At 41.0% G+C, this 25,824-nt stretch overlaps 2 protein-coding genes across 2 annotated transcripts; one reads left to right on the plus strand and one right to left on the minus strand.

Moving 5' to 3' along the window:
- Positions 1-969: 969 nt before the first annotated feature.
- Positions 970-13,601, minus strand: prss16 (serine protease 16). The gene is made up of 9 exons (XM_037071780.1): positions 13,348-13,601; positions 12,874-13,055; positions 11,778-12,010; positions 10,542-10,677; positions 7,873-7,987; positions 3,756-3,957; positions 2,757-2,847; positions 2,468-2,670; positions 970-1,291 (listed from the first exon to the last, which is right to left on the minus strand). Exons 1-9 carry the CDS (start codon positions 13,552-13,554, stop codon positions 1,182-1,184), a joined length of 1,479 nt encoding a protein of 492 aa, XP_036927675.1. The 5' UTR covers positions 13,555-13,601; the 3' UTR covers positions 970-1,181.
- A 333-nt stretch (positions 13,602-13,934) lies between these two features.
- psmd2 (proteasome 26S subunit, non-ATPase 2) lies at positions 13,935-24,989 on the plus strand. The gene is made up of 21 exons (XM_037071769.1): positions 13,935-14,148; positions 15,436-15,492; positions 15,597-15,761; positions 16,540-16,661; positions 17,278-17,502; positions 17,618-17,776; positions 18,182-18,326; positions 18,795-18,855; positions 19,015-19,161; positions 19,330-19,436; positions 19,794-19,921; positions 20,073-20,160; positions 20,246-20,408; positions 20,615-20,716; positions 21,243-21,394; positions 21,517-21,600; positions 22,086-22,254; positions 22,574-22,668; positions 22,769-22,895; positions 23,035-23,153; positions 24,195-24,989. The coding sequence occupies exons 1-21, from the start codon at positions 14,026-14,028 to the stop codon at positions 24,375-24,377; spliced, it is 2,721 nt and encodes a 906-aa protein (XP_036927664.1). The 5' UTR covers positions 13,935-14,025; the 3' UTR covers positions 24,378-24,989.
- Positions 24,990-25,824: the final 835 nt, after the last annotated feature.

The following is a 25,824-nucleotide window of genomic DNA, read 5'->3' on the forward strand; positions in this document are numbered from 1 at the left end:
TTTAAGTATTCACTGCCACAGCATGGAACACCTATGGTGGGGCTGGATCCAGAGCAGGAACTTGGTCTGCAGTCTTTGTGGGTGTGTGGTTTGTGCAGGGAGCAGGGGTCTTATATGTCCAGCTGAGACTGGACTGTTGTGAAAATAAACACTGTTAGGCAAAGTGGGGTCATTGTGTCTGTGTTTTGAGGAGGTGGTGAATGTACACACAGCTGCGTACTTTCTTCAGGCCTTCCAGACCACTTCCATTTTCCTAAACTAAATCCATTTACCTCAAGACAAAAGTGGGAACACTGCGATGTGTCGCACAAATTACACAATTTTCCAGAAGTTTTTAAGTGTGCCCAAAACACCATCTCTGGATCCTGCATGAGATATCATCACGCTCCTGTTGAGGAGCCAAGAGAACTTTCAGTTCTTATCACCAAACAAGACTAAGCTTGTGCTGAGCAACACCAGATGTGTGCGTGTTTGTGAAACATGCATCTCATGCAATTAAATGAACGGGGGTCATTTCGTGGCATTTCTCTGGTGAAAAGTTGCATCTTTGTTTTAGTGATGCCTGTTTAAACTTGATTTTTCAGTATGTTATCAAACCATGAAATGCAACAGTGTGCAGTCATTGCTGATGTACTGACTGATAAGATCTTGGTTCTAAGGTTGTTGTGGAAGACAAAGTTTCTCAACATGAAATGTATTTTTCGAGCACACAAAGATATGCTTGGTCAGTACTGCAATAATTCAACAGAAAGCAGTGACAATGTATATGATATTTAGAGGCAAATGTGATGAAATTCTCAATCTTGTATGGAGTGTGTTGCTCTTAATAACAAAGCATGTCTGAGAAAGCAAACTCAACTACTGCTCCTAGTTTATTGTATACTCTGCTCAGAAACCAGCCCATGAAGCAGCTCTAATTCTTCATTATAGCCTCTTCACCTTTGCAATATTAAGACAGGACATAGCATCTACAGTCATAAAAACACATTTATTCATTGGCACAAAATTGTCTCATTTAAAATACCTGAAAATTGTACCTTCTTCTGCTTGTGTAAAGAGTCATTTCAAGCATTCATACAAGTGGCAGTAAAATAAGCAGTCTCACTCCAGTGTAAATGATCTGGACAAAACAGTAATAGGTTTGCTCTGCAAAGCTATTGATTGGCCTGTTGGGCTAGCAGTTATTGCTTCAACCACTGCTGGAGCAGGAAGAAGACGTGGTCACGGGCCAGAGCGAGCTGGGGGAGATCCTCGCTCCTGGCAGGGTACATGTTGGCACAGTGGGCTGTTCCTGGATCAGAGAAAATATAGGAATATTAAGGATGTGGCAGCGAAAAACAGTAAAACTGAGATTCTCTGAGTTACAAGAACAATTATCCACCTAATAAAGCTAGTGCTGAACAAGTATGTCATTGTTCTACTCGGAAACTGTTACTTGGCTTCTATAGTGTAAAGCAACCACAAATGAAAGTCAGTCTACAGTTAAAGCAATCAAGAGAAACTCTCAGTATTTGTTTATTATGGTGCCCCCTGTGGACAAAAGTGGTATGCAGTAAACATTTTGGTCTGGCTGGTACTTGCATTTGTTTTTAATATCTTTCTTAACACAGATTTTGCAGGATTTATAATGACGAGGTTATTATAAAATGTTCATAATAATGGTCTCGTTTTCCTATGTAGGTCTTACTGAGGCGTCAGTATTAAATTGAGACAATTTCTTGATCAGTTAAAGTTCCTTGTGGTACATTTAACTTGTGTACCTCAACAGATTTTGGATTTGGAAATATACAAGTTCAAAAAGTTCCTCAAAGGCTTAATGTGGTCAAATGAGAGGTGGACCTACAAAGCACCAGTTGTAATTACACACTGTACATGAACAAGAACTGACAAAACTGGACTTATTGTGATCAGATATTTTCAGCCAAAGTTTTGTACTGCATGTTACTTAATATGTTTTAAATCATACTGTACAGTTACTGAAGTTTGACTTTATTTCAACAGGTTCTTAACACAAGCCTACGAATTCTGCTTTGAAACACTGGCTGGGCGCCCATATGTAGCTAGGCTAAACTTGAAGTCGAAAAACCTTTCACCTTTTGCTTAAACCGAGTCCATTTTTTTTATGCTGATGTCTAGCTGGATGTTCATCAGCAAAGTAACAAATACCTACGTACACTTAAATAAATAGAAAAATGTAGGCGCTCCTTCACTGTAGTGCCAGGTAACAAGCCACCCATCGACCTTGCTAGCTAGTTGTCTTGAGCTAGATTGCCTTTTAAGCTAGCAAGCTGAATAGCAGCAAACATGTCAGTGTGATAAAATTACTGAATAAAAGAGTTAGTTTATTAGTTTTTAAAACATTTTTTATTAGACTCAATCCTAATATTAAAATTTTGTATCAAGATAATGCTTAAAACATTGACTTTCCTTGGAGCTGTAAAAACAAAGTATGCCTAATCTTTCTCACCTTTGATGAAAACAGCCGGGAGGTCAGCTGCGATGTCCTGTGTGATCCCCAGAGCGTGCCAGGGGTCAATGGACCCATTGGGGAAAACTATTCTGGTGGAGCGGATGTCATAGCCGCCGTAGTACTCATTGGTCTGGGCCACAGCCTCTGCCACCTGCTCAGCACTGATGTTGTAGTAGTCCGCACATTGCTTCAGTTGATACCTAAATGAGGAAACACAGATTAACAATGCCACGCGTAATGAAGATGGAAACAGAGAGTGCAGATAGGCAATGTTTAGTGCACTCACTCCAGAGGGAAGCCGGTGAATGGTTGGTCGGGGGAATCAGTGCTCTGGTAGAATCCGAATTCAGTGCAGGTCTGGTAGACCCACTGTCTCCCTGACACAGGGCAGGTAAAGCTAAAAATTAGTTTTTGAATGGCTTTTCCTCCTAAAAAAAGTGTTCCCTTTCAGTTATTCAGCCCCAATCAAGAGAGGAAAGAGTCCAACTGAAACCCACATGACAAGCTGGTGGTTGGTTGGGTTAAACACATCCCTGTGGCTTTTTTTTTAAGAGACCACTTCCTGTTCCAGTGATCCCCCTCCAGCCCTCCCACTCATGAAACTGAAGCTGTGAAGTAGAACCACAGCCCAGGGCAAATACACATCACTGACTATAGCAAACCCATTTTTGGTTAAACATGCATAGTCGTTACTTGATACTGAGAGCCTTAACAACAAACAACATAGTAAAAAACAAAAAGGGTATACTCTGTCTTAGAATAGCATTTCTCACTAAAATGTGACCATAAACACACTTGGGATGTTTTAAAACCTGATATTAACTTTACCCAAAGAAAAAAAAGTTATAGTTTTCCATGACAGTATTTAAGTGATGTAACTGGATTTGTTTTGGCTGTCCTTTCTTTGCCAGAATCTGACAAGTCTACTTTTATTTAACTTTTCCTAAAAACAAAAACAAAAAAACACCCAAAATGGCCTTGCAACATTACGACTCTGACCACATCCCACACTCAACACGAAGCCGTCATGTGGCTGCGTTATATTCTGCCCTCCTAAGCCTGCTAATGTCTGAGAATGACAATGGAAAATGTTAGTGTGATGTCACAAAGTCTATGCCTGGTAATACCTGACATAAGAACAAAAACACACCATTGGACAACCAACCAACACAATGGGCCCCAAAAATTCAACTGTTATTATGGTGAAACGTTAAAATAGAACCGACAAGAACAACCATGTTTACACATGCAAAAATACAACTTCCCAGTACATTTTTATACCCACCTCCCCCTGCAGCTGACCCCTCCCAGGATGTATTGGTCATGTCTCTGAGGTTGGTACTGAAGCTGGCATCCAGGCAATTCATAAAGAAGGTGTGCATCATGAGGCGGGCCACAGCAGCATAGCGGGCATAAGGCTCCCCTAGTGAGGTGTCACTCATTATACTGCACAGCACCTTGATGGTGATGTTGGTGCCTACCACACCCTGGGTTGACAGAACACAGCCACACAAAAGAGGAAAAACAGCAGATTACTTAAAATCATCAGTCACTTAAATCTTCTATCTCTTTAATCTATCAGGTTGAAGCAAATGTACTCATATTTTATGGGTGACCAAGTACTCCCAGTAAGATGAAAAATGGCAATTTATGAATACTTTTTTGTGGGTGACTGTATTACTAAAGGTTTTATTGTAACATGAGACATGAATGTGTACTTGTTATCCAATAAAAAAAAAAAAATGTTGTCCCCCGGCCAGCAAAAAAACAAACAAGCAAACAAACAACTGGCCATAGACTCCATTAAATCCATACAATACTATAATATACACTGATAAATGCTAAATGCGTAAAAAACAAATACACAAATAAATACAAATATCAACCCACGGAGGTGCCAGAGGAAAAGTCACAGGATCACTCAAGTGAGCGGACTTCATCCTTTGATGAAGTGAGCACAAAATTTCATGGCAATTCACGCTATTTTACACATATTTCAGTCAGGACACATGCGAGCCAACGAGCTCAGAGATCTGCACTACATAATGTGAACGCATATAAACGGTGGTTCACAGTGCATTTCAACCTTGGGGATCAGCTGTTTGAGCATAGTGATGGCTCAAGGTGTAGTTGGCAGGGACACATAATGCTGCGCCTCTATCCTCTATCCCTGGCTACTTGTCAATCTCAATATTTTATTGTCTATTTTACTATAAATGGGACCATAATTTACAAACACCATGCTGTATTCAAGAGGACTTAAAAATAGTGATTGAGACCAGAAAGTCATCAGGGAACTGTTTTTTTCTAAGGTATCAAATCATGGAGTGGGGTTATTTTGTCATAATCTTACATACAATCTGACAACCTTTTCCGATCAGCAGAGTCGCCCGGGGACTGGCCTTAGAAAGAATACAGGTTTAAGGCACTTGCGCATAGGTTTCACTTTTCAGACCTGGAAGCTCTTCCCATATTTTATACAGTTTATGTCTAACAAAAAAACTGTTCACTCCTTCAACCCTCATTCCAAGACTACATTGTGGCCTTGGAATGAGGGTTGAAGGAGTGAACAGTCTGCAGTAGTTACATCTGTTCTTAAGTGTGAAATGAAAGCCTTGTTAACTACACATGACCCTGTGATTCCTGTCCTATTTGTGTCTCTCTGCATCTTCCGAGTAAGAAGAGGAACTGTTAGTGCTTGTTCTCCGGGCTGCGGCGTTACATAATGTCCTTCCGTATTTTATAAAAGCACCCCTTTGATAACCCCTCAACTGTGAAGCCACTGCTCTGACTCTTCTGATAGAGTTACACCTCGGCCCCGGTCCTTACCAAAATTCCTCAGTGGTACCTAAAACCTGGTAGCTTGCCCTATACCCAGCCCTTTGTGTCAGAGAGGCAGCTGTTGCCTGAGTTTGTCCGCTGGTGCTGTGGACTCCCTGGCCCACTGCTCCTCTCGGTTTTATAAGCGTCTCTGTAGCTTGGGGCGACAGGAAACCAGAGAGACCACAGAGTCTTTTGTTACTTTTTCACATCAGCTTATTGGTAACCGGACTCACGTCTCCTCAAGGCACCAGGGGGGACAGAGAGGGGATGGGATGAAGAAAGGGGAGGGGAAAAAAGGGGTAACTGGTAAAAAAAAAAAAAAAAGGAATAAGGGCACCAAGAGGGAAAAGGCAAGTAGACAGTAACAGTACAGTGAGAGATGATAATAAAAAACATGTTGTGAGACATGTAGTGTGGCCACAATGGGAAAGCTGTAAGATTTCTTTTTTCACAATTTCAGGACAAAGGCTGGGCAATTTAATTTTATCTATGTAATTGTAGGATGGGAATTTCTTTACAATAAGACGTGTGTCTTCATTTTGTTGAAGAAAATGGTGTTGGACTACCACACAGAAAACAGGCATGTCATTAAAAGACACTTAACCTACAGCCAACCAGACAACAGACTGAACTGTCAGTTATCTCACTGGCTCCTTACCCCTTTTCAGTCCTCCACTAGTTGCACATTAGCAGAAGGGGGACTCCACCAATATTCCATATCAAAGAGTTTTGAGGAATACTACTGCAAATGTGTAAAAAAGTTGTACAAAGTCTTCTGTATCTCCAGAAATAGCTCTCTGATACATTGCCTGGTGTCACGTAATAAGGAGACATAAATAAACTGCAGAGGTAGCCACAGTGACATCGGGTCACGTGACAGACCTGCTTCAGCTGAACTTTACTTTTCTAAGATTTGGTTTGACTTGACAGGTTATGGTGGATTGCCTGAGTTTGATGCAAATTCCAGGGTTTTTAAAGACATGACTGAAAATATGACTTAACTAAGTATTGTTTGGTGTTCAGGCCCTTTGTTTGCTCAGCTATCGGCATGGCTCTAGGGTTGGATATGTCAGCTTCGGTCCAGACTGAAATATCTCAACAAATACTGAATGGATTGCTATGAAATTCTAGACATTCACAGCCCACAGAGGATAAATTTAGTTTCCTGACTCATCTTTTTTGTGCCACCATCACGTCAAAGTCTCACTTGGTTCAGTGCAGTCCTGTCAGCCTTAGACTTTGTTTTTTTTTTTTTTGTATTTACCATGTATTAGCATGCTAGCATGATAAACTGAAAATGGTGAACATACTGTAATACCTGTTTAACCAGCATGTTATTCATTTTCTTCACAGAGGTCCTATCATGGCTGAAGGCTTGTGTTTGTGTATATATATTGGCAAAAGGAGAGCCACCTCTCGTATAAATATACTATTAAAGTGAGCAAACAAGCAACCCCAGGAAGCATTCTTGGAGTCCGTCTTACAAGGCAGCATCTTTGGGCCCCTCACTGTGTGTGTATTACGTTTCAGTGTACTGCTTGGACCGTCTGTAAACCCTCGCACACCTCATAACTGGCTTCCACTCAAACAAGACTGGATACTGGGTCGACCCTTGACCTACAAAAGGCTCCACATAAACTCTCCCTTTCTTCTGTCTCAGTTCAACGTGCATAAATCATGTCATACATGATATGTTGTTTCTACATCAGATATCAGTAGCCCCTAGGGAAATTCAGTGAAGTTACACTGGAATTATGCCTCAGGTCTGTCTTTAAAGACTGCAGCCTCCCTTACAGCTGAGAGCCATTGAGGTGCTGGTAGGTGGATTTTGCTTTTATGCTAAGTTAAGCTAACTAGCTGCTAGCTCTGGCGTCATATGTAGTGCACAGTTATGACAGTGGTATCCATCTGCTCATCTATCCTTTGAGAGCCAATAAGCACATCTCCTAAGATGTTGAACTATTCCCTCAAGCGGCTAATAGCCATTTTCTTCCAAAGTCACACTCAGAACGGGAAGTCTAAATGTTGTATTGACACAGGACACATTCTAAGATAAAACAACACATTTGTTAACCAGTTAGCTTCTGTTACACAACAGCTCACAAAAGTGTTCAATCAGATCCTAGCTAACGTTGCCGTTTTGATAGTGTGACATAATAATAAAGGAAAGGCCCAAAGCCTGGAAGTGAAACTCACTGTCGCTGTAATATTGTCGAGGAAGTTGCTGAAAGCTAACACAAGCTAATGGGTTCAAATCAAACATGGTGCTTTACATTTGAAAGAGGCTTCATGTTCACTCTACTTTTCACTATCCATTGTCTTTTCAGTTGCTGATCAGGAAGCGATTATATGATAATTTTGTCAGATTTCCTATTTTGAAATGACTTGTGTGGCAGAATAACGTTTAATCTTCCCACCCTGAGCCTGCACAACACAACAAAGAGCTTCAGTACCTCATGGTGGTCCACACCCCCGCTATGAAACAACTAAATTAAAAAATAGCAACTGTTCAGTATCTGCCTCAACGATCCATGTCTTATCATGTAGTGATATTGTTTGGCATGTGTTGACTGTCTCACCTCAAACGCCCTGTTGTCTTCATTGTACTGGACCACGTCCATGAAGTTGCCAGCCAGCATTTCCAGGAAGTAGGCCGAGTCCATCTCTGACTGGATCTGCAGTTTGGAACACAAGCTGGAGGATCCAAAATAATAGGAAGGGAGATGATGAAGAAGTGGAGATGGAGGGGGAATCGGGAGGTGGAGGAAAGGAGTGACGGTGGGGGGAGACGAAGAATAAAATAAGAAGAAAGTTTGTGTCATGACATTTATTCACTGTCTTTGAAGCAGGTTATCAGGACATAAAACCTGAGGCCATTCCATAAAAAGTACAATGACTGGCCACTAGCATGTGTCTAGGGCTATTTCTGCATGATAACTAGTGACAGAAAAAAGGGACTTCTTTAGTCCATGGATTGTGTTGACCACTATTCAGAAGGTTTCAACTTATCTCTCCAATATGTTAATTTGAAAATGCACTCATGGCCCTGGTGTAGCATGCAATCAGAAGTTATCAAATTAATAAAATGAGTATAAAGTACTCCACTATGGAATCGTATAAAGAAGTAAAGTACCTCACAATTTTACTGAAGTACAGTTGTTGAGTTAATGTACTTAGCTGCACTACATCACTGCAAATGTTATGATGCTAATATGCTAAACAAGATGTGTTTGAGAGGCGGACAGGGTAAACATTACACATGCTAATGATTAACATAAGCATTAGCACTGGCATTTTAAGCTTGTTGCCGTGCTAATTTGAACATTTAGCTTTACCTGCGTACAGCCTCACACAGAGTTGCTGACATGGCTGCAGACTCTCGAGTCTTGTTTGCTCACAACAAGTTAAGAGTCTGCACAGGTGATTTCACTTAGTAGAACAGTGATTCATTCAAATTAAATACACATATGGTAACCAGGGTCATTTGTCAGATTTGTCAGATGGACAGTAATTAAGCTACAGTGCCTTATTTTGTATGTTTTTGTTGTATATATTTCTTTTTACACAAATGGAAGAATACTGCACACATGACATTAAAACACACAAAAAGCAAAAAATGAAATTGTTATACTTTCTCAGTCAGACCTTGTCTTTGTTAAAGTGATGTTGTGACACGCTGATTTTAGCAACAGTTCATCTGTGAGTGCATCTAGCAGTCTGTGCGCAGTGAACCATATTTCCTTCATGATGAAATCGTGACGCATGTGCTGTATTCTCTGAGGCGTTGTGGTTTGGCAGCTGGACAAACCACCTTCATGGCCTTTGTGTGTTTGTTCCTACATGAGGACATGTCTGCATCGACGGTGATGTGCAAGAGGCTAAAATAAAAGATGTCCACTGTGGTCAGGGCAGTACAGACACACTGCTGTTGTGTGTCTCCATGGCACTGTTACTTCTGTGGGACTAACCACACCATTGTAAAGGCTATTTAGGCCTGTTAGTTCATCGTGCTGACTGACCTTACAGTCACTCTAATGACCTAAAAATACGGAAATATAAAATAACACCAGGGAAGGCCTTAATGACTGCTGGCGTACAGCAAACATACTAAGAATAAACTCATGCTCAAAACTGACAACCGTGGAAAGTAATGTAAAAGGAAATAAAGTCACAAGTGGCTGAGAAAATATGACTGAAAAGAAATACTGAAGTCAAGGTCCTCCAAGTAGTTCATGGCTCCATACATAAAACACTGACACCAAAGCCATCTATTTAAAACTCTGACTGAAGTGATAACAATAAACTGTGCATGCTATATGATTAAAATGTTTACTTCGGTTTACAAGCTTTTCACAGACAACCGGCGCAGCGCTGATGGGTCTACAATAAACAGATGAGGATAAGCTGGATCACATTCATCCGAGGGGGGTGACACTGGATGGTCTGACATTCCTGAGTCCCAGGCTCAGTCCCAAAAGTCTCGAGGGACACTCATGAAGCTGTAACAGGACCTGACTCGAACCAGGAACCAAGACAACCCTCGCTGCCCTTTGAACCTCTAACAGAGCTGTAAGTATCACAAGAGTCCAACTATTCCTAGACTGACGCTCACAATTCTCATCTAACAGTGCAGTTTCCTATGCTGCCCCACTCACTGTCTGAAAATTAGCTGATTTAAAGCAACATCCTGTAAAAAAAAAATTGTATTTTGTGCGTGTTTGAGGTAGGGTTAGTGTGAACGTGCCACACCACTGTCGTAAATACAATTTCCAGGGTTTCTGTCATTATCAATCAGATGTGATGTTGGTGCTAACTACAAACAAAACATCATTACACCAGAAACAATTGATGGGGGGATGGAGCAGCTGAGAGAGAGACGCCATTCACCAAATTACAGGACACTGTGCCATCAACATGATTCTGAAACTGCTATTTTAATTAAAGTTACATAATGTTGCACTGACGGAATAACTCAGAATAATTTGGGAGATAATCATAAAACCATAAAATCATTTGTCCCAGATAGTCATCAAAAAATATTTGTACATGGTTGGCTAGTTAGTTGCTTGATGGTACATTTACGGAGTTATCTGATATTTGAAAGAAGTCCTTTTTAATGCCATTCCAACTCCCAGAGGTTTTAGGATGACATAGATCATCCAGGGCCTGGCTCAGATGAAATGTAGCTATCTGTGTATACGTTACAGGGAAGAGAAAGTATAGTCTACAGAGAGTTTAGACACTGTACTTGAAGTCTTTGGTGATGTTGTCATAGGTCTTGGGGTCCTTCAGGAGCTCCACAAGGGTATCTGAAGCCTTTTTAACCAGTAGGGGGCACTCTGCGTTCTCCGAGGCCAGCGAACGCCGCACAACCTCCAAGTACTCTGGCAAAACATAAAAACACAGGGAGGGGTGGACACTTAAACCTGGGCTACTATAAAAAGACCGCAATAATACACAAGAGCTCCAGTTAAACATACAGGACTATTTTAAGGTGCTGCAAAAGCACCAATTCATCCTCAAAATAATGCACAAACGCGGTTCCAGTCGAGTGCTGGAGAAAGTGATTGTTTCAAAAAGGTTTCGGCGAAGCTGCAAGTGAAATGATGAGTCAAAACCAAAGTGAATTTCACAGTTTATGAAACTCTGAAAGCAGGCTCTCAAGGGCAAAAACTCCACATTACAAAATCCTGGAATATTTCCACCTGGAGTGCGAGCCAACCTCTTACTGCTGACTAACTGCAGTGCTGTCTGGGGAAATAATAACTTTGTGGAGCCACGGACCGGGGAGGAAAGACATCTGACGTCAGTGCACCATGTACACTCTTCTCCCTGTGTTTTGTCTTGGATGCTTTCCTATAGTCAAAGAGAATGCGTGTGATTGTGTCTTCCAGATAGCATGGGTGTGTGGGTGGAACAGCGCAGATCCATGTTCAAAGCTAATCTGACCTTGATTCCAGCCTGCAGCCTTCCGGAGAAAAACAGCGGGCTCGGCCAAACACAACACAGACACGGAGAGAGAGCGAACCCTTGCTCATCTTTGATCTGTCTGGGACTCTTACTTCCAAGACACTGAACAAAACTGGAAAACTGTAGTGAATTATGATGAAACGCTCGATGTAGTCAACAAAGATCCTGACATGGGAGCAACCTGCAGCGATTACAGACTAAATTCAAGCTCTAAGAGGATCTTTTCCTCAACCAAGAGTTGTTTGGTATATCATGTACAGCTGAATTTGACATACAATGAAACAGTCTCAAGTCATTGTTTAAGTAGCATCTATAATTCATTTCCTGGGAGAAAATCACAACATAACAGAGCATAAATTCCCCATTTGTTTAAAACAGAGTTTGGCATAAAACTGTAATCATCCAAAAAGGAATGCCATTATTTTCACAGGATGAAACTGAAGACGAATGTTAACGTGTGTGACTGTGACGTGAATGTGCGTGCGTGGTCATGTCATGCAGTCTCTCTCCATACCTGGGAAGTTAACAGTGGCATGGACAGGTGCACTTGTGGCCACAGCGGCATGGACCAGGTGCGGATACTTCAGCCTGAACCAAGCGGCGAGGGAACCTGGGTATGACCCACCAAACGCCACCCACTTCCTGTTGGCCAGCCCCCGGGCCTCACCCACAACGGTGCGGAAGTGTGCCAGGTCAGCCAACGCCTGGCGACTGCTGAGGTAACGCAGGTTGTCTGTGCTGAGGTCCCTAAATGAAGGGGAGAGGGAATTTAAACAGCAGTTTGAGTGAGCAGTGTTATCCATCAGTCAGTCTGAACAATACTACATGGGCCAGGGGCAGGACCGGCCCTGAAATGCACCGCTGCCATCTGGTGGTACAACTGCAGCGTGTCCACCCCAAACACACGAAGCCTGTTGCCCAGCAGATTTTGTCCTCTTGTTGATCCCACGGTGTTGTGCAACCCGAGTTGCTGGAAGATCTCAAACCGCAGTGAACTCTTGGCCAGAATGATGACGGGAATGGCTGCCCTTTGGCACGGCTCACACTGTAAAGTGATACTTTCACAATCCCAACTGGGAAACTATTTATTCATTTTACAGTGGGTGACGACACTACTGTGTAACAAATCACATAGCCAGGGAGAAGGAAACCTGAACCAATCTGTTGAAGCACCATTTCTGAAAGTACTGGATGAGAATTCATCACCAAAAGTCACCAAATTCCAAAAATGACATAAGTACATCAAACGTATACAAATGACAATTCATGTCATTATCGATTAATTTTCCAGATTATTTCTTAATAAACCAATGAATTGTTTATAAAATGCCATAAAATTGTGAAAAATACTCATCACATTTTCCCTGAGCCCACAGTGACGCCCTCAAATTACTTTTTTTGTCCAATAAACAATCCAAAACCCAAAGACTTTTCATGTACTGCCATGAATGACAAAGAAAGCAGATCCTCATATTTAAAATTGCATTGGAAGAGACTGAGACAATTAATCGATTATCAAAATAGCTGGCGATTACTTTTCTTCCAATCAAGTAGTCGACAGACTAGGTTGCCATCCAAGTCTGGGATTCAATCAAAAAGATCAAACGTACGCAGTCGGGCGACTCTTTCCATAGAAGCGGTGCTCCAGCATCAGGCAAAGTGCTCCCATTTTCTCTGCGTAGGTGAGCCAGGTGCCGTCCAGCATCCAGGCTGAATTGGCCGGGCCCTCTCCACCTATCATCAGAAACACTGGACCGCCCGGCCTGTAGAAGGCTTCATTTACAAAGTACCTCTGAGGGGAAAGAAAGGGGGAGAGTCAGTCAGAGTAAATAAAAGCTGCAGACAGGTTTGCATCAGTGGTCTGGTTTGTATCAGTATGCATGTAGTTTTTAGAATGAGCCAAGAAGGTTAACTTCTGGACAGATGCACAATGATACATTTGTCTAAATGGGATCATATACAACAAAAATGGAATATGCTTAACTTAAAAGAAGCCCATGACTAGCTAAATCTCATCACTTTGGTAATCTCAACATTACGTTTCAACCCTTATAAAGAAACACACAACACATCAATAGACTTACTTGCTTCCACTCTCTGCTATCTGCACCATTGAAGTGATCCAGCTTCTGAGTGATCCAAAGCTCCTCAAACACAGCTTTGTGGCTGCTATCCTGCACCTGATAAAACTTCCTGAAGCCCTTATACTGTCCCTCTGCGACAACAAAGAGAGAAACCACGAAAAGTAAGATTACTTTGCACGGAAACAGCGGAAACGTCTGAAAAGCCATGTTGATACAAACAGGGAAACAGTCAAACGCATGTGATGTATTTCCATTTGGTCATATGACAGCCTCCTCTGCTACTTAAAATGACCTTCCAAAACATGGGAGATTTGAGCTCGCACGCATCTTCTCATACCACTGTGGCACTTACGACATACTCATCTTTATCTATGTATATATGAATAGTTAAAGTGAAAATGTATTTAGTTGAACATGCTTAAAATCGATCGAAAAAGCTTGTATAGAATGAGTGTTTCAGTTTTTCAGCGAGACTTTTGGCTGCTTTTGTTTAGCTCACCGTAAAGTTGCCACTCGAAGTTCCCGTGTTTTTCCGGGACTTGAAATACCCCTAAACAAGCATATGAAATGGCCACCAGCAGGGGCGGTAAAGAAAAATCACAACACACCGTCTCTGCCGAGGAAGAAGCGCTCCCTCTCAGTTCCGTTTGCTAGCCGACAGTTCATAGAGCCGCAGTCATGGAGGAGGCAAAAAACAAAGAGAAAAAGCAGCCCGAAAAGACCGATGAGAAGGACAAGGAAAAGGAAAAGGGGCAGCAGCCCTCGGGGAAGGATAAGGATAAGAAAGAGGAGCAAGAATTGGTAAGTTTCGTTTTTGTCCTCATTCAAATGTGTTGTAATCAGCGCTGCAGGGGCCAGACGTGTTATTTTGCCTTAGTCACTGCCGCTTTGACAACATGGTTGAGCAGGCCGAACTCGTTGCCACTCAGTGTAGACGACTGACAGGCTCTCCATCACTATTAACCCCTTTCTCAAATAAAGCACACTCGCTTTGAGTTGTTGGAATTTCGCGATTCTTAGAAACTGTGTAGCTAAAGTGACCCCGTTAGCTTTTAACTAGCCTAGCCTAGCGCAGCCGGCAGGCTAATGTTAGCTTCCCAGTCGTTACCGCTGGTGTCTGTAGTGTCATCGCTGCTAGCGTTCCTCACTTAGGGGCTAGCATATAGCTAGCCAGGTTTACCCTGTGGCACCGTACCGTATGACACAGCAGCTAACTAGAAGACAAATGAAGTCTCACACCACATAATAATACTTTCTATGCGTTTCTCTCAGTGTTACAACAGACTGGCTTGGTAGTTTGGTAGCCTGTGGTAGTCTGTCGCCAACGCTGGCCAGATTGTTTTGTTCCATTTAGTTAGTGGCTAGCCGTGTGAAATTGAGTGCAAACAAGGAAATGTACAGCTATTTTGTTTATGCCTCGTGTAAAACATCAGCATTAATTGTAACATGTCATTATCACCATGCTGCCTAATGATCGTAAAGATTGCCGTTTAAACTCGTACCAAATGTTGATATTCAATTAAGTGCCTTTTTAAGGCAAGGCTTGTTTTAGACTATAAACCACAGGTATTTTATACAGTAGCTATAAATACACCAACCAGATGTGCACTGTTATGAATATATGTTACAGGACTTTCATGGTTTTGCGTCAAAGTTGCTAGTAAACTTGAGCGGTGCATCACTGTCGAAGATTAGTGTCTTAAGTGGTGGCTAGTGGCAACACTTCATCCTTAGTGTGCATGCCAATTCATGAACAGTCCTCTATATCAGGCATCTATAATCAAATCAAAGGGATATTATAATATACTACACTGTTAGGCAGCAGCAGCATTAATCCAGTTGTTGGCAAGTTAAAATTTTGGTTAGTTTTGAGACAAAAGCAGTTTTAAACAAACCTTAAGGCCATCATCACATTATCGACATAAAACTACAAGCTTCGCCCTCCTGTTTCAGACCATATGCAGTAGTGACAAATAAACACTATTTTGTTTCTTGTTTTTTTGTTTTTGTTTTATTTTTTTTTTTACATTTGCAAGATTTTGTTGTCTATAAGAGATTATGCTAATTTATTCTTTCACTGTGTCTCAGTCAGAGGAAGACAAGCAGTTACAAGAAGACCTGGAGATGATGGTGGAGAGACTGGGTGTAAGTATTTGATCTATTTTTTTTTTAAAACAACAGCCTCTGTCTGTTGGGGAGTAAAAGCCCCCACAAAGCTAAAAACCTCACTTGTTTCTACACATCTGCAGGAAAAGAACACAGCGTTGTACCGTCCTGCGCTGGAAGAGCTACGCAGATTAATCCGCTCTTCCACCACCTCCATGACCTCTGTACCCAAACCCCTCAAATTCCTGCGTCCACACTACGGCAAGCTCAAAGAGATCTATGACGGCATGGCTGCTGGAGAAAACAAGGTGAGATTCTGCTGTGCTGCCAGAAAATGAGGAAATTAGTGCACAACCACAATTTTGCCCATATATCAGTAGAATCACCAGATGAAATGCGGTTCATATTTCTTCGAAACACAATGGAATACACACTGTGTATGGCAATCCTGACTCCTAGTTATTACATAAAAAAGGATTTTAAAGCTGGATGCAGATTAATAGAGCAGAAACTTTACATTGATGCCATTTTTTTCTTCCAATCCATATCTTGAATATTTATGTGTCTAGCAGTCACCTGTACTGTGTTTTCCTAGCGATTAAAAAAACTGATTTTCATGCATGCTGTTTGAGTGGTGTTGATAGTATACACATCATATTGTCATAAATTTACTTTTTACATTTTATTTTATTCGTTGTTTTTTAAAACAGTCACTTATGTCAAAACACTGATGTCAAAACTAATGCAGACATTTATGAACTACAGCTGCAGCTAACACAATATCGATTAGTTCACAAAATATTTTCTTGATTTAAACAATGAATTGTTTGTTCTGTAAATCAACAGATGACAAAATATAACAGTGTAATTTTTGAGAGGCCACAGTGAGGTCTTTTTTTTTGTCTACCAGTTCATAACAATAAGATAATTATTGTATTTTAATGTAAGACTGGGAAAAGCTGAAAATCCTTACATTTAGGCTCTGGAACCATCAAGTGTTCAGCATTTGTGTTTTAAAATAGACAAACAATTAATTACTCATCAAAACAGCCAAAGGTGAAACATGTATGGTGTCTTTAATTGCAGCGTTTCTGTGCTGATGTGGTGTCAGTCCTGGCCATGACCATGAGCGGTGAGAGAGAGTGTCTGAAGTACCGTCTGCTGGGCTCTCAGGAAGAGCTGGCCTCCTGGGGACATGAATATGTCAGGTGAGACACGACTCTGCATTATCAGTTAATACATTACAATGTTGCTTCCCCAACAGTGACCAATGTAGATAGACAAAATGCAGAGATTGTTTGCTGTTATTTTTGTATGTAGTGTGCATATCATTAGCAGAAAGATCCTCTTTCTCCAGGAAAATGGGTGCTGTCAATTGCTATCACATTCTGTCCTCAAGTTTGATCAAAAACAAAGCTGTTCCACTATTACAAGCCCTTACAGTAGTTGATGTCCATTAAGTTTGGAATTATGTTTCAGCTTTCCATAAAGACAAGTGAAAGAAGCCTTTGAGAAACGACACTGATAAATGAAAATGATCCAGGCAGAAGTGGGCATTGTTATGGCAAATTAATTGTATTGGAAATGGAGACTGATGCAGTTTCCTCCCCTGACTATTGGTGTACAATATCAACACAAGACCTGTTTTTGGTGTAAAGTATAGGCTCGCTCAAAGGTCACTTTGTGAATAAGAAAAAATTATGTATGTGTTTTGTGTACATGACTGAATTGGCAGAGAAAGAGTTTATACAACCACTGGGCAGATGATAGGATTAAAACCAGGACATCTGAGTATCCATTACCTCTCTTTCTAATGTCTTCCAGGCACCTGGCCGGTGAGGTGGCTAAAGAGTGGCAAGAGGTGGAGGAGAGTGACAAGACACAGCAAGAGACGCTGCTAAAACTAGTGAAAGAGATTGTGCCCTACAACATGGCCCACAATGCCGAGCATGAGGCCTGCGACCTGCTGATGGAGATTGAGAGACTGGAAATGCTGGAGGACTACATTGATGAAAACGCCTACGGCAAAGTCTGCCTGTACCTCACTAGGTATGTTCAAGTTTAATATATTGCAAATAAGACACAAACACTATTATTTACCATGCTGAACGCATACTTGAAATATGTCTTTTTCATCTCTTAACCCTCTGCATCTGTCCTCCAGCTGTGTGAGTTACGTTCCTGAACCTGAAAACTCTGCACTGCTGAGATGTTCCCTGAAAATATTCAGAAAGTTCAACCGTTACCCAGAGGCCCTGCGCCTGGCCCTGATGCTCAACGATGTGGAGCTAGTGGAAAACATCTTCACATCCTGTAAAGACATGTAAGGACTGAATAACAGTACACATATAACAGAGAAGAAGGCCATGGTAGTGGTGGCAGTACCTTTGGTGCAAAAACTCAATTTGAACTTGAGCTGAAGACTGTAAAAGGCTTCAGCAGTCGGAGTTGGTCAAATCAAGTGAATAGCTTTCAAGATAAAAGTCTTCAAAGTATGGAAGAACATTGTCAAAGGAAATAAAAGAAAGAATTTTATTCCAAAACAACTGTAACTTTGGAACTGGAGCTAAATAATCCTGAAGCCTCAAACTGGCTTGAGCTAAAGTTTGGAATGTATTTAAGACCAGAGCCAGTACTGTAGATTTCTTCCATTGAAAGAGGTGTTGGGTCGTGGAAGGCCTGCTGTGTCACCGTGGTTGATGTATTAATATCTCTTGTTGCCCTGCAGAGTTATCCAGAAGCAGATGGCCTTCATGCTGGGTCGTCATGGCATGTTCCTGGAGCTCAATGAGGATGTAGAGGACTACGAGGACTTGACAGAGATCATGTCCAACGTGCAGCTCAACAGCAACTTCTTGGCCCTGGCCAGAGAGGTGAGAGACAGTAGGACAACTGAGACAAAACCTTTAGCATTTTACCTTTAAGACACATTGGGAAATTTGGGGATGTATTTATTTATCACTCTATAAAGTTTCAAAACATCATGGATATTTATTCAGACACTCGCAAATCTGGACACATGTTCGTCAAGCTTCGCTGCTGATTGCAAACTTCTAGGGCTGTGTTTGACAAAGGTCTCAAATAATGGATCACATCATTATTACAAAGCACAGAATTTAAAGAAAACATACATTTGGACTCCTTACGAGCAATCCAGTGGGTAACCTCAACAATCAACAGTTTGTATGTGATGCCATGTAACTGTTGCATGTTACAGATAAAAAATAAGCTAGACATTTGTCTTGGGTTACACATCAAACAATATTGGTGTATGATTCAGGGAAAGAGATTTAATTTCACGATTTGTTAATAGAACTAATAGAATGTCTTGTCCTCTTCAGTTGGACATCATGGAACCCAAAGTGCCTGATGACATCTACAAAACACACCTCGAAAACAACAGTGAGTGCATACCCACAGATTATGTATGTTGTTAGGTGTTGTTTGATGGAGACATCTAAGGATGACTGTTGTGATTTGTGATTTACAGGCTGAAGTGAAATACATTCTGTGTATTGATGGTTATTCAGTTATGCATGACCTCTGTGCTGTATGTGTTAGGGTTTGGAGGCAGTGGCTCCCAGGTGGACTCAGCTCGCATGAACTTGGCCTCTTCCTTCGTGAATGGCTTTGTCAACGCAGCTTTTGGACAGGACAAGCTGCTCACAGACGACGGCAACAAATGGTTGTACAAAAACAAGGACCATGGTAAGATACAAAAAAACTCACACTCACATGCAAACTGTAGTAGCCATATTACTTACTGAACTTTTCTTTACATTAGTCTAGACTTATCTGATATATTAATACCTTTGTATTCACAATGATTACTGATTATGATTGTTCAGTGACTAAAGATGATGTTTATGTCCTCAGGTATGTTGAGTGCAGCAGCTTCCCTGGGTATGATCCTGCTGTGGGATGTTGACGGTGGTCTGACCCAGATAGACAAATATCTATATTCCTCTGAGGACTACATCAAGGTAAACATCAGGCTAGAAAGTGTAGGAAACTGTCTCATGATATAACTCATATATTGCCATCAGATAATATCACAACATTGTAAGGAGTGCCATCACAATTATTATATGATTTTTAATCTTGGCAGATTTTAATAATGTCATCAGTTCAAGAAATTCAGAACACATTTGCTTAAAGTTCGAATAATTATTTGTATTGACTTGAGTGCAACTCTGTTAGGATTGCTTCTTTACATGGTGGTGAGTTTGGTTAAACAGCCATTATCTATTTTCTGATCATTCTATTTTCTGAGGAAAAAACGCTTCCTTGTTTATCTTATTTTTCTTACACCTGCATCATGTCTCTCTGTCCCTGTTCAGTCTGGTGCCCTCCTGGCCTGTGGCATTGTCAACTCAGGTGTGAGGAACGAGTGTGACCCAGCCCTCGCCTTGCTCTCTGACTACGTCCTTCACAACAGCAACATCATGAGGATAGGAGCTATCTTTGGGTAAGGAGAATGTTAAAATGTAGAAAGATAAACATTTGATTATACATACAGGGACAGTAATTATAATTATGCAAAGACAGGCAATTTAACACGTGAATGTCTTCTGGTTATTAGTTAAGTGTTTGTAATCCTTGTGGTGTGATGCTTTCAGACTGGGCCTGGCCTACGCTGGCTCCAACAGAGAAGATGTCCTTTCTCTGCTTCTCCCTGTCATGGGAGACTCCAAATCCAGCATGGAGGTATGGATGAGTTCTTTAAAGCACTGGTCTCACTCTAAAAAACACACACGCAAATGTTGCTCAACCAGACGTGTGGAATCTACAGGTGGTTGGAGTGACGGCGTTGGCATGCGGTATGATCGCAGTGGGATCTTGTAATGGAGACGTGACCTCCACCATCGTTCAGACCATCATGGAGAAGAATGAACAGGAGCTGAAGGACTCATATGCCCGCTGGTTGCCTTTAGGCTTGGGACTCAACCATCTGGGTAAACATGGGCATTCACAGGCCTCAGAACTGATAAAAACTCAATAACTATACATTCTTTAAATGGTGAAAAACTGTCTGACAGCTTTTTCTAAACCTCTGTGGTGGTCAAGATATATTTTAGAGGTCAAATACTACTGCATCATTTTTTTTTCCCTCTCTTGTGATGTAGCTGCTGTAACTGTTCTGTTTATTTTCTGTCTGTAGGGAAAGGAGAGGCGATTGAGACAACACTGGCAGCTCTACAGGTCGTACCTGAACCTTTCCGCAGCTTTGCCAACACACTAGTGGATATCTGTGCATACGCAGGTAAGTCTCATAATACCATTTTCCAGTTATTGTGAAATTATTTTGTTTTTTACTCATGTGCAGAGAGCCGTTACGTGATCTCTGCATGTACTCCGGGTATCTACATATCGTTTATTAAAAGTCTTAAATTCAGTTTTACAAATCTTGGGTAACTCTTGAATTAAACCTAATATTAATATACTTGCCCTTAACTTTTGACCAAATGTCGATTAACCTAACTCACTCAAATAACTTTATTACTACATAAAACCTACATCTGCACAGGATTAATACCACCTACCTTTATACTTACCTGCAATAGTTGAATAAGAAAAGGATGATTTGTTATAAATTTGGTTTTAAAAAAAAACATTTTTTAAAGATCTTAAACAATAAAATGAAGTGTCTGAGACCTGTAGACACCCTGGTATCAATATAAGCCAACCAAACACCAGTCTGCCTTCAGTGCAACATTTGCTGATTTTAATCCTCACATATCCAAAACGGTCTTAACTCAGTGGACTAATTTGCGTCGTCTCCATTTCAGGCTCTGGAAATGTGCTGAAGGTGCAGCAGCTTCTCCATATCTGCAGTGAGCACTACGAAGCCAAGGAGAAGGAAAAGGAGGAGGACAAGGACAAGAAGGATAAGAAGGACAAAGATAAGAAGGAGACTGCTGCTGACATGGGCTCCCACCAGGTAAGGACCAAATTATTACCACTTATAACCTTTCCTTTATCTGCTTTATTATTGATGCTTGTGAAGTTTTGTATTATGAAGGAAAAAAAGAAAACTGGTTGACTTTTATGTTTTACTCTCAGGGTGTAGCTGTTCTTGGTATTGCCCTTATCGCCATGGGAGAGGAGATTGGTTCTGAAATGGCACTGCGAACATTTGGACACCTGGTCAGTAGCACTGCTTACCGTCTGTTTTTTGTTGTTGTATGGTCTTTTGTTTACTTTTAATGAATACGTTATAGTTCTGCACCTCTCATTTCTTATTCTTTTGATCGACATCGCATTATTTTATTCCAGTGTCTGTTCAAAAAAACACTCTGGTGAAAGTAAGCGCAAACAGTGCTTTCATATTTTCAGGCCTCAGCATCGGTCCATTGTTTTTGTTTTTCCTCTGATGCACGTTACTTAATCTCTACTTTTGATCCTACTCCATGTATTGTCTCTCCTGTCTCTACTTTTATAATCTGGCATTAGTTGCTCTGTTTGTACTTAAACTAAGATCATGGCATAACAAGTCCCTTTTTGTCAATTATGTACTGGGATGTGACAGCTTTATCACCATAATGGGATCCAGATTGTTGTTCCTCTCTTGGTCTTTGTGTGTATTTACATGTCTTAAGCTCTCTTATTTTTCTTTGTGATGATATAATCAGCTGCGTTATGGTGAGCCCACCCTGAGGCGAGCGGTGCCACTTGCCCTGGCTCTCATTTCCGTGTCCAACCCTCGTTTGAACATCTTGGACACACTGAGCAAGTTTTCTCACGACGCTGACCCCGAGGTGTCCCACAACTCCATCTTTGCCATGGGCATGGTGGGCAGTGGTAAGTCTGTTTATAAGCATTACATTTAATAATGTTAACTGTGCAACGTTAAAATCATGTGGTTATTTCACAGTATCCTGTTAATAGATCACTAATTAAATGTAATAGTTATAGTACCAATAGTAGAATAATGATTAATCTGCCTTATGTATTCGTGTTTAAAACACTAAAGTCTTTCAGCTGAAATGGCTCTTACTTGAAGGTGTTGTTTGCGTATCATTGTCAGTGATGCACAAGGCTGCCACATTGTCTGGGAGTGCATCCAGTGTTAACTTCCTCAACATATTTAACATCCTCTTCACTATTTCCATTTCCTCAGGCACAAATAACGCCCGCCTGGCTGCCATGCTACGGCAGCTAGCCCAGTATCACGCCAAAGACCCTAACAATCTCTTCATGGTCCGACTGGCTCAGGTAGGTTACTAACATAAAAGGCACTGTGTACCAGACACCAGTGAACGTCTGGGTAAGTGTGTGAGCTGCTATTGACTCTGTGCTGTTTGTGCTTCCACAGGGTCTGACTCACCTGGGCAAAGGCACACTGACACTCTGTCCCTACCATAGCGACAGGCAGCTGATGAGTCAGGTCGCCGTGGCTGGACTGCTCACGGTGCTCGTTTCCTTCCTTGACGTCAAGAACAGTAAGTTAGTTGTTAATTTTAACCTCAGCTCACACTAACACTTCATCTAGTCAGTTTCTGTTTTGTAATTTGAAGGTTTTATTCTGTCAGTGATTTCTCTGTGTTGATATTCTCCCTGTGTTCACTCTGTGCATTACAGTAATCCTGGGGAAATCTCACTACATTCTCTACGGCCTGGTAGCAGCCATGCAGCCACGTATGCTGGTCACCTTCGATGAGGAGCTACGGCCACTGCCTGTGTCTGTCAGAGTTGGACAGGTGAAGCCTAGACTTAGCATTAGCAGAATTAGTCCAGCAGACATATTTGTAGAAATTCTGCTTTGTCTGTTAATGTAAAACTGTATATATCTTAAAAGTTATGGCTCTATTAGACTTACAAATATTGAGGGAATATTATAGTTGGCTTTTTTTAAATGATTTGCCTTTTTATGATTTAGCCACTCATAATAAAGGCTTTATAATACTTTAATATATTTTACACACTTGCTTATATTAGGAGTGCCTGGATTGCCTTCTAGTTTTTCATGTTTAGTTTCTTTTTTCCCACAGGACATAGTGTTTAATCTACATTTTATTACAAAGAGCAACAAGTCATCTAATTTTCTTGCATTTTATTGAATTTGCTTGACTTTAAAAGGAATAGTTTAACATATTGGGACATATGATTTCTGGCTGAGATAAGATGAGTAGATTGATACCACTTTCATATCTGAAATATGTTGCAAGTAAGCTTAGCAAAGACTGGGAAACTCTTAGCCTTGCTCTTTCAAAAGGTAAAAACGTCCAACTGAAAGGACCTCTAATGGTCACTGATACATGCTCCGTAACTTCCCTCAGAAAAAAAGTGTTATTTCACCTTAACACCTTATATCTTATCATCACTATCATGTTGCTTGGCAACTAAAGGACTCAAGGTTGTCACCGGTCAAGAAACAGTTGGGCACATAACCCTGTAAAGCCACCACTTGTAGTTATTTATTCATAGTTTTTGTATGGTTTAAACAAACATTTTGATTGGACAGTGGCAGACTAGCTGTTTGCTCCTGCCTTCAGTCTTTATGCCAAGCGAATAGCCTCCTAGCTGTAGATTCACATTTAACAAGAAATATAAAGTGTTATCAGTTCTCCAAATTAGCAGATTTCCATCCATGTATTTTGAATTGTTTGAGGATGTCGATGTGTAGATACACATCCAAGACGTGTTTTTAATCAAAAATAAATATATCGTTGAGAAATTAGAATTGGATCATAATCCAAAATCCAAGAATTTTGCTCTGACTGTTCTTCATGTGTCTACAGGCTGTGGATGTCGTGGGCCAGGCAGGTAAGCCAAAGGCCATCACAGGTTTCCAGACCCACACCACGCCGGTTTTGCTGGCTCATGGAGAGAGGGCCGAGCTGGCCACAGAGGAGTATCTCCCCGTCACCCCCATCCTGGAAGGCTTTGTTATCCTTCGCAAGAATCCCAACTATGAAACCTAGACCCCCCCCATGCAAAAAATAACCCTTTCTCATTGGCATTGGACTCTGTTTTAAAAGGATAGCCCTCCATGGCTCTTGGCAGTTGTTATATTAAATTGTTTATTGTGTGGCTGAAAAGAGCAAGGCAGGCCTATCCTTCCTCTCTGAGTCTTCTCACCATCATCATTTGTGGCCCAGCTCCAGCACTCATTACAGATAGATGGTTTTGGTCTGGTTAATTGGATTGAGATGACACAGGGAGGGTCAAACTGGGACCTCATTCTCAATACATAGATGGTTTCCCCATTGCTGTTGTTTTAATCCATCAATTCCACATGCGCTGAACAAGCTGTTAAACTGATCCGGGGCCGGTTCAAAAGTGGGAACTGTTCACAAAACTTCTGTATATTTCATCAGTAAATGAATAACAACTGCTCAGTCCACATCAGTTTTCAAATGTGTTTTTTTTCCCCCACAACTTACATTCTTGGTCCTCTTTTGTAATTAGAGCATTTAAAAGTATGTACTCTTCATCACGTTTTTTTCTTCTGTTTTGTTTTCTTTGGTTTTGTTACAGTAATGTAAAAGGTTGAATCCAAAATAAAAACTCAGATCCACATGGTGGAAATGCGAGTGCTGTGTGTTGTGTTGTCCATTTAGATTCAAAGCACTGTATGTCATGGCTGGCTGATAATATACAGGTACATGGGATAGAACTTTTTTTCCCCCCCCCATAATTTATTTCAGACAGTGAAACCTTCAGATATTCTAGATTCATTACACCTCAAGTGAAATATTTCAACCCTTTTTTTGTTTCAATTTTCATGCTTACTTTTTACAGCTCATAAAAATAAAAAAAAATTAGTATAATAAAGGATTTATAATATAGTATAATATATAACCATCTACAAAGTATGTGTGGCTTTCAGCTCGTCCACAGTAATACCATGGTCTGCAAACCAATTACCAGTTTTCCAGTCCTGCTGGAAAGGGAAACTAGTTGCTGATTTGCTTATTTGATTGTCCAGCCGACTCATCTTGCCTAAACCTGTCAAGGGGAAGATCAAACACCAGACCCAACAATACAGATGAGCTGAAGCTGATAGCGGCCTTATGAAAGCACCTTGTGCCACCACACCACCTCAGCAGTCCCACAGGCTGATCGCCTCCATGCGTTGCTGCACTGATACAGTAAATTGTGCAAAAGGAGCCCCCACACCAAGTGTTGAGTGCAGAAATGAATATAGCCTACTTTTCAGGAGGTCGATATTCTGTATTCAAATATCCTTTTATTTATTATTAGTCATGTTATTTTCTAATATTTTGAGATACTGGGTTTTTGATTAGTATGAGCTGGCAGAGCCTGACAACTAAAAAAGAGCCTGAAATATTTCAATGCATATGTGTAATGACTGTAGAATATATAAAGGTTCCCATTTTTGAAGTTACCGGAGAAAAAGATCATTTC

This window comes from Acanthopagrus latus, chromosome 2 (genome assembly GCF_904848185.1).
Source record: "Acanthopagrus latus isolate v.2019 chromosome 2, fAcaLat1.1, whole genome shotgun sequence".
Lineage (NCBI taxonomy): Eukaryota > Metazoa > Chordata > Actinopteri > Spariformes > Sparidae > Acanthopagrus > Acanthopagrus latus.

Excerpts from the sequence above, each read along its gene's own strand:
- psmd2 (XM_037071769.1), top strand. The coding sequence starts at position 14,026 with ATGGAGGAGGCAAAAAACAAAGAGAAAAAGCAGCCCGAAAAGACCGAT. Across the intron at positions 16,662-17,277 it reads TGGGGACATGAATATGTCAG|GCACCTGGCCGGTGAGGTGG; the intron begins GTGAGACACGAC and ends AATGTCTTCCAG. Across the intron at positions 22,896-23,034 it reads CTTCCTTGACGTCAAGAACA|TAATCCTGGGGAAATCTCAC; the intron begins GTAAGTTAGTTG and ends TGTGCATTACAG.
- prss16 (XM_037071780.1), bottom strand. The coding sequence starts at position 13,554 with ATGGCTTTTCAGACGTTTCCGCTGTTTCCGTGCAAAGTAATCTTACTT. Across the intron at positions 13,056-13,347 it reads ATAGCAGAGAGTGGAAGCAA|AGGTACTTTGTAAATGAAGC; the intron begins GTAAGTCTATTG and ends CTTTCCCCTCAG. Across the intron at positions 12,011-12,873 it reads GGAAAGAGTCGCCCGACTGC|GGACCTCAGCACAGACAACC; the intron begins GTACGTTTGATC and ends CCCTTCATTTAG.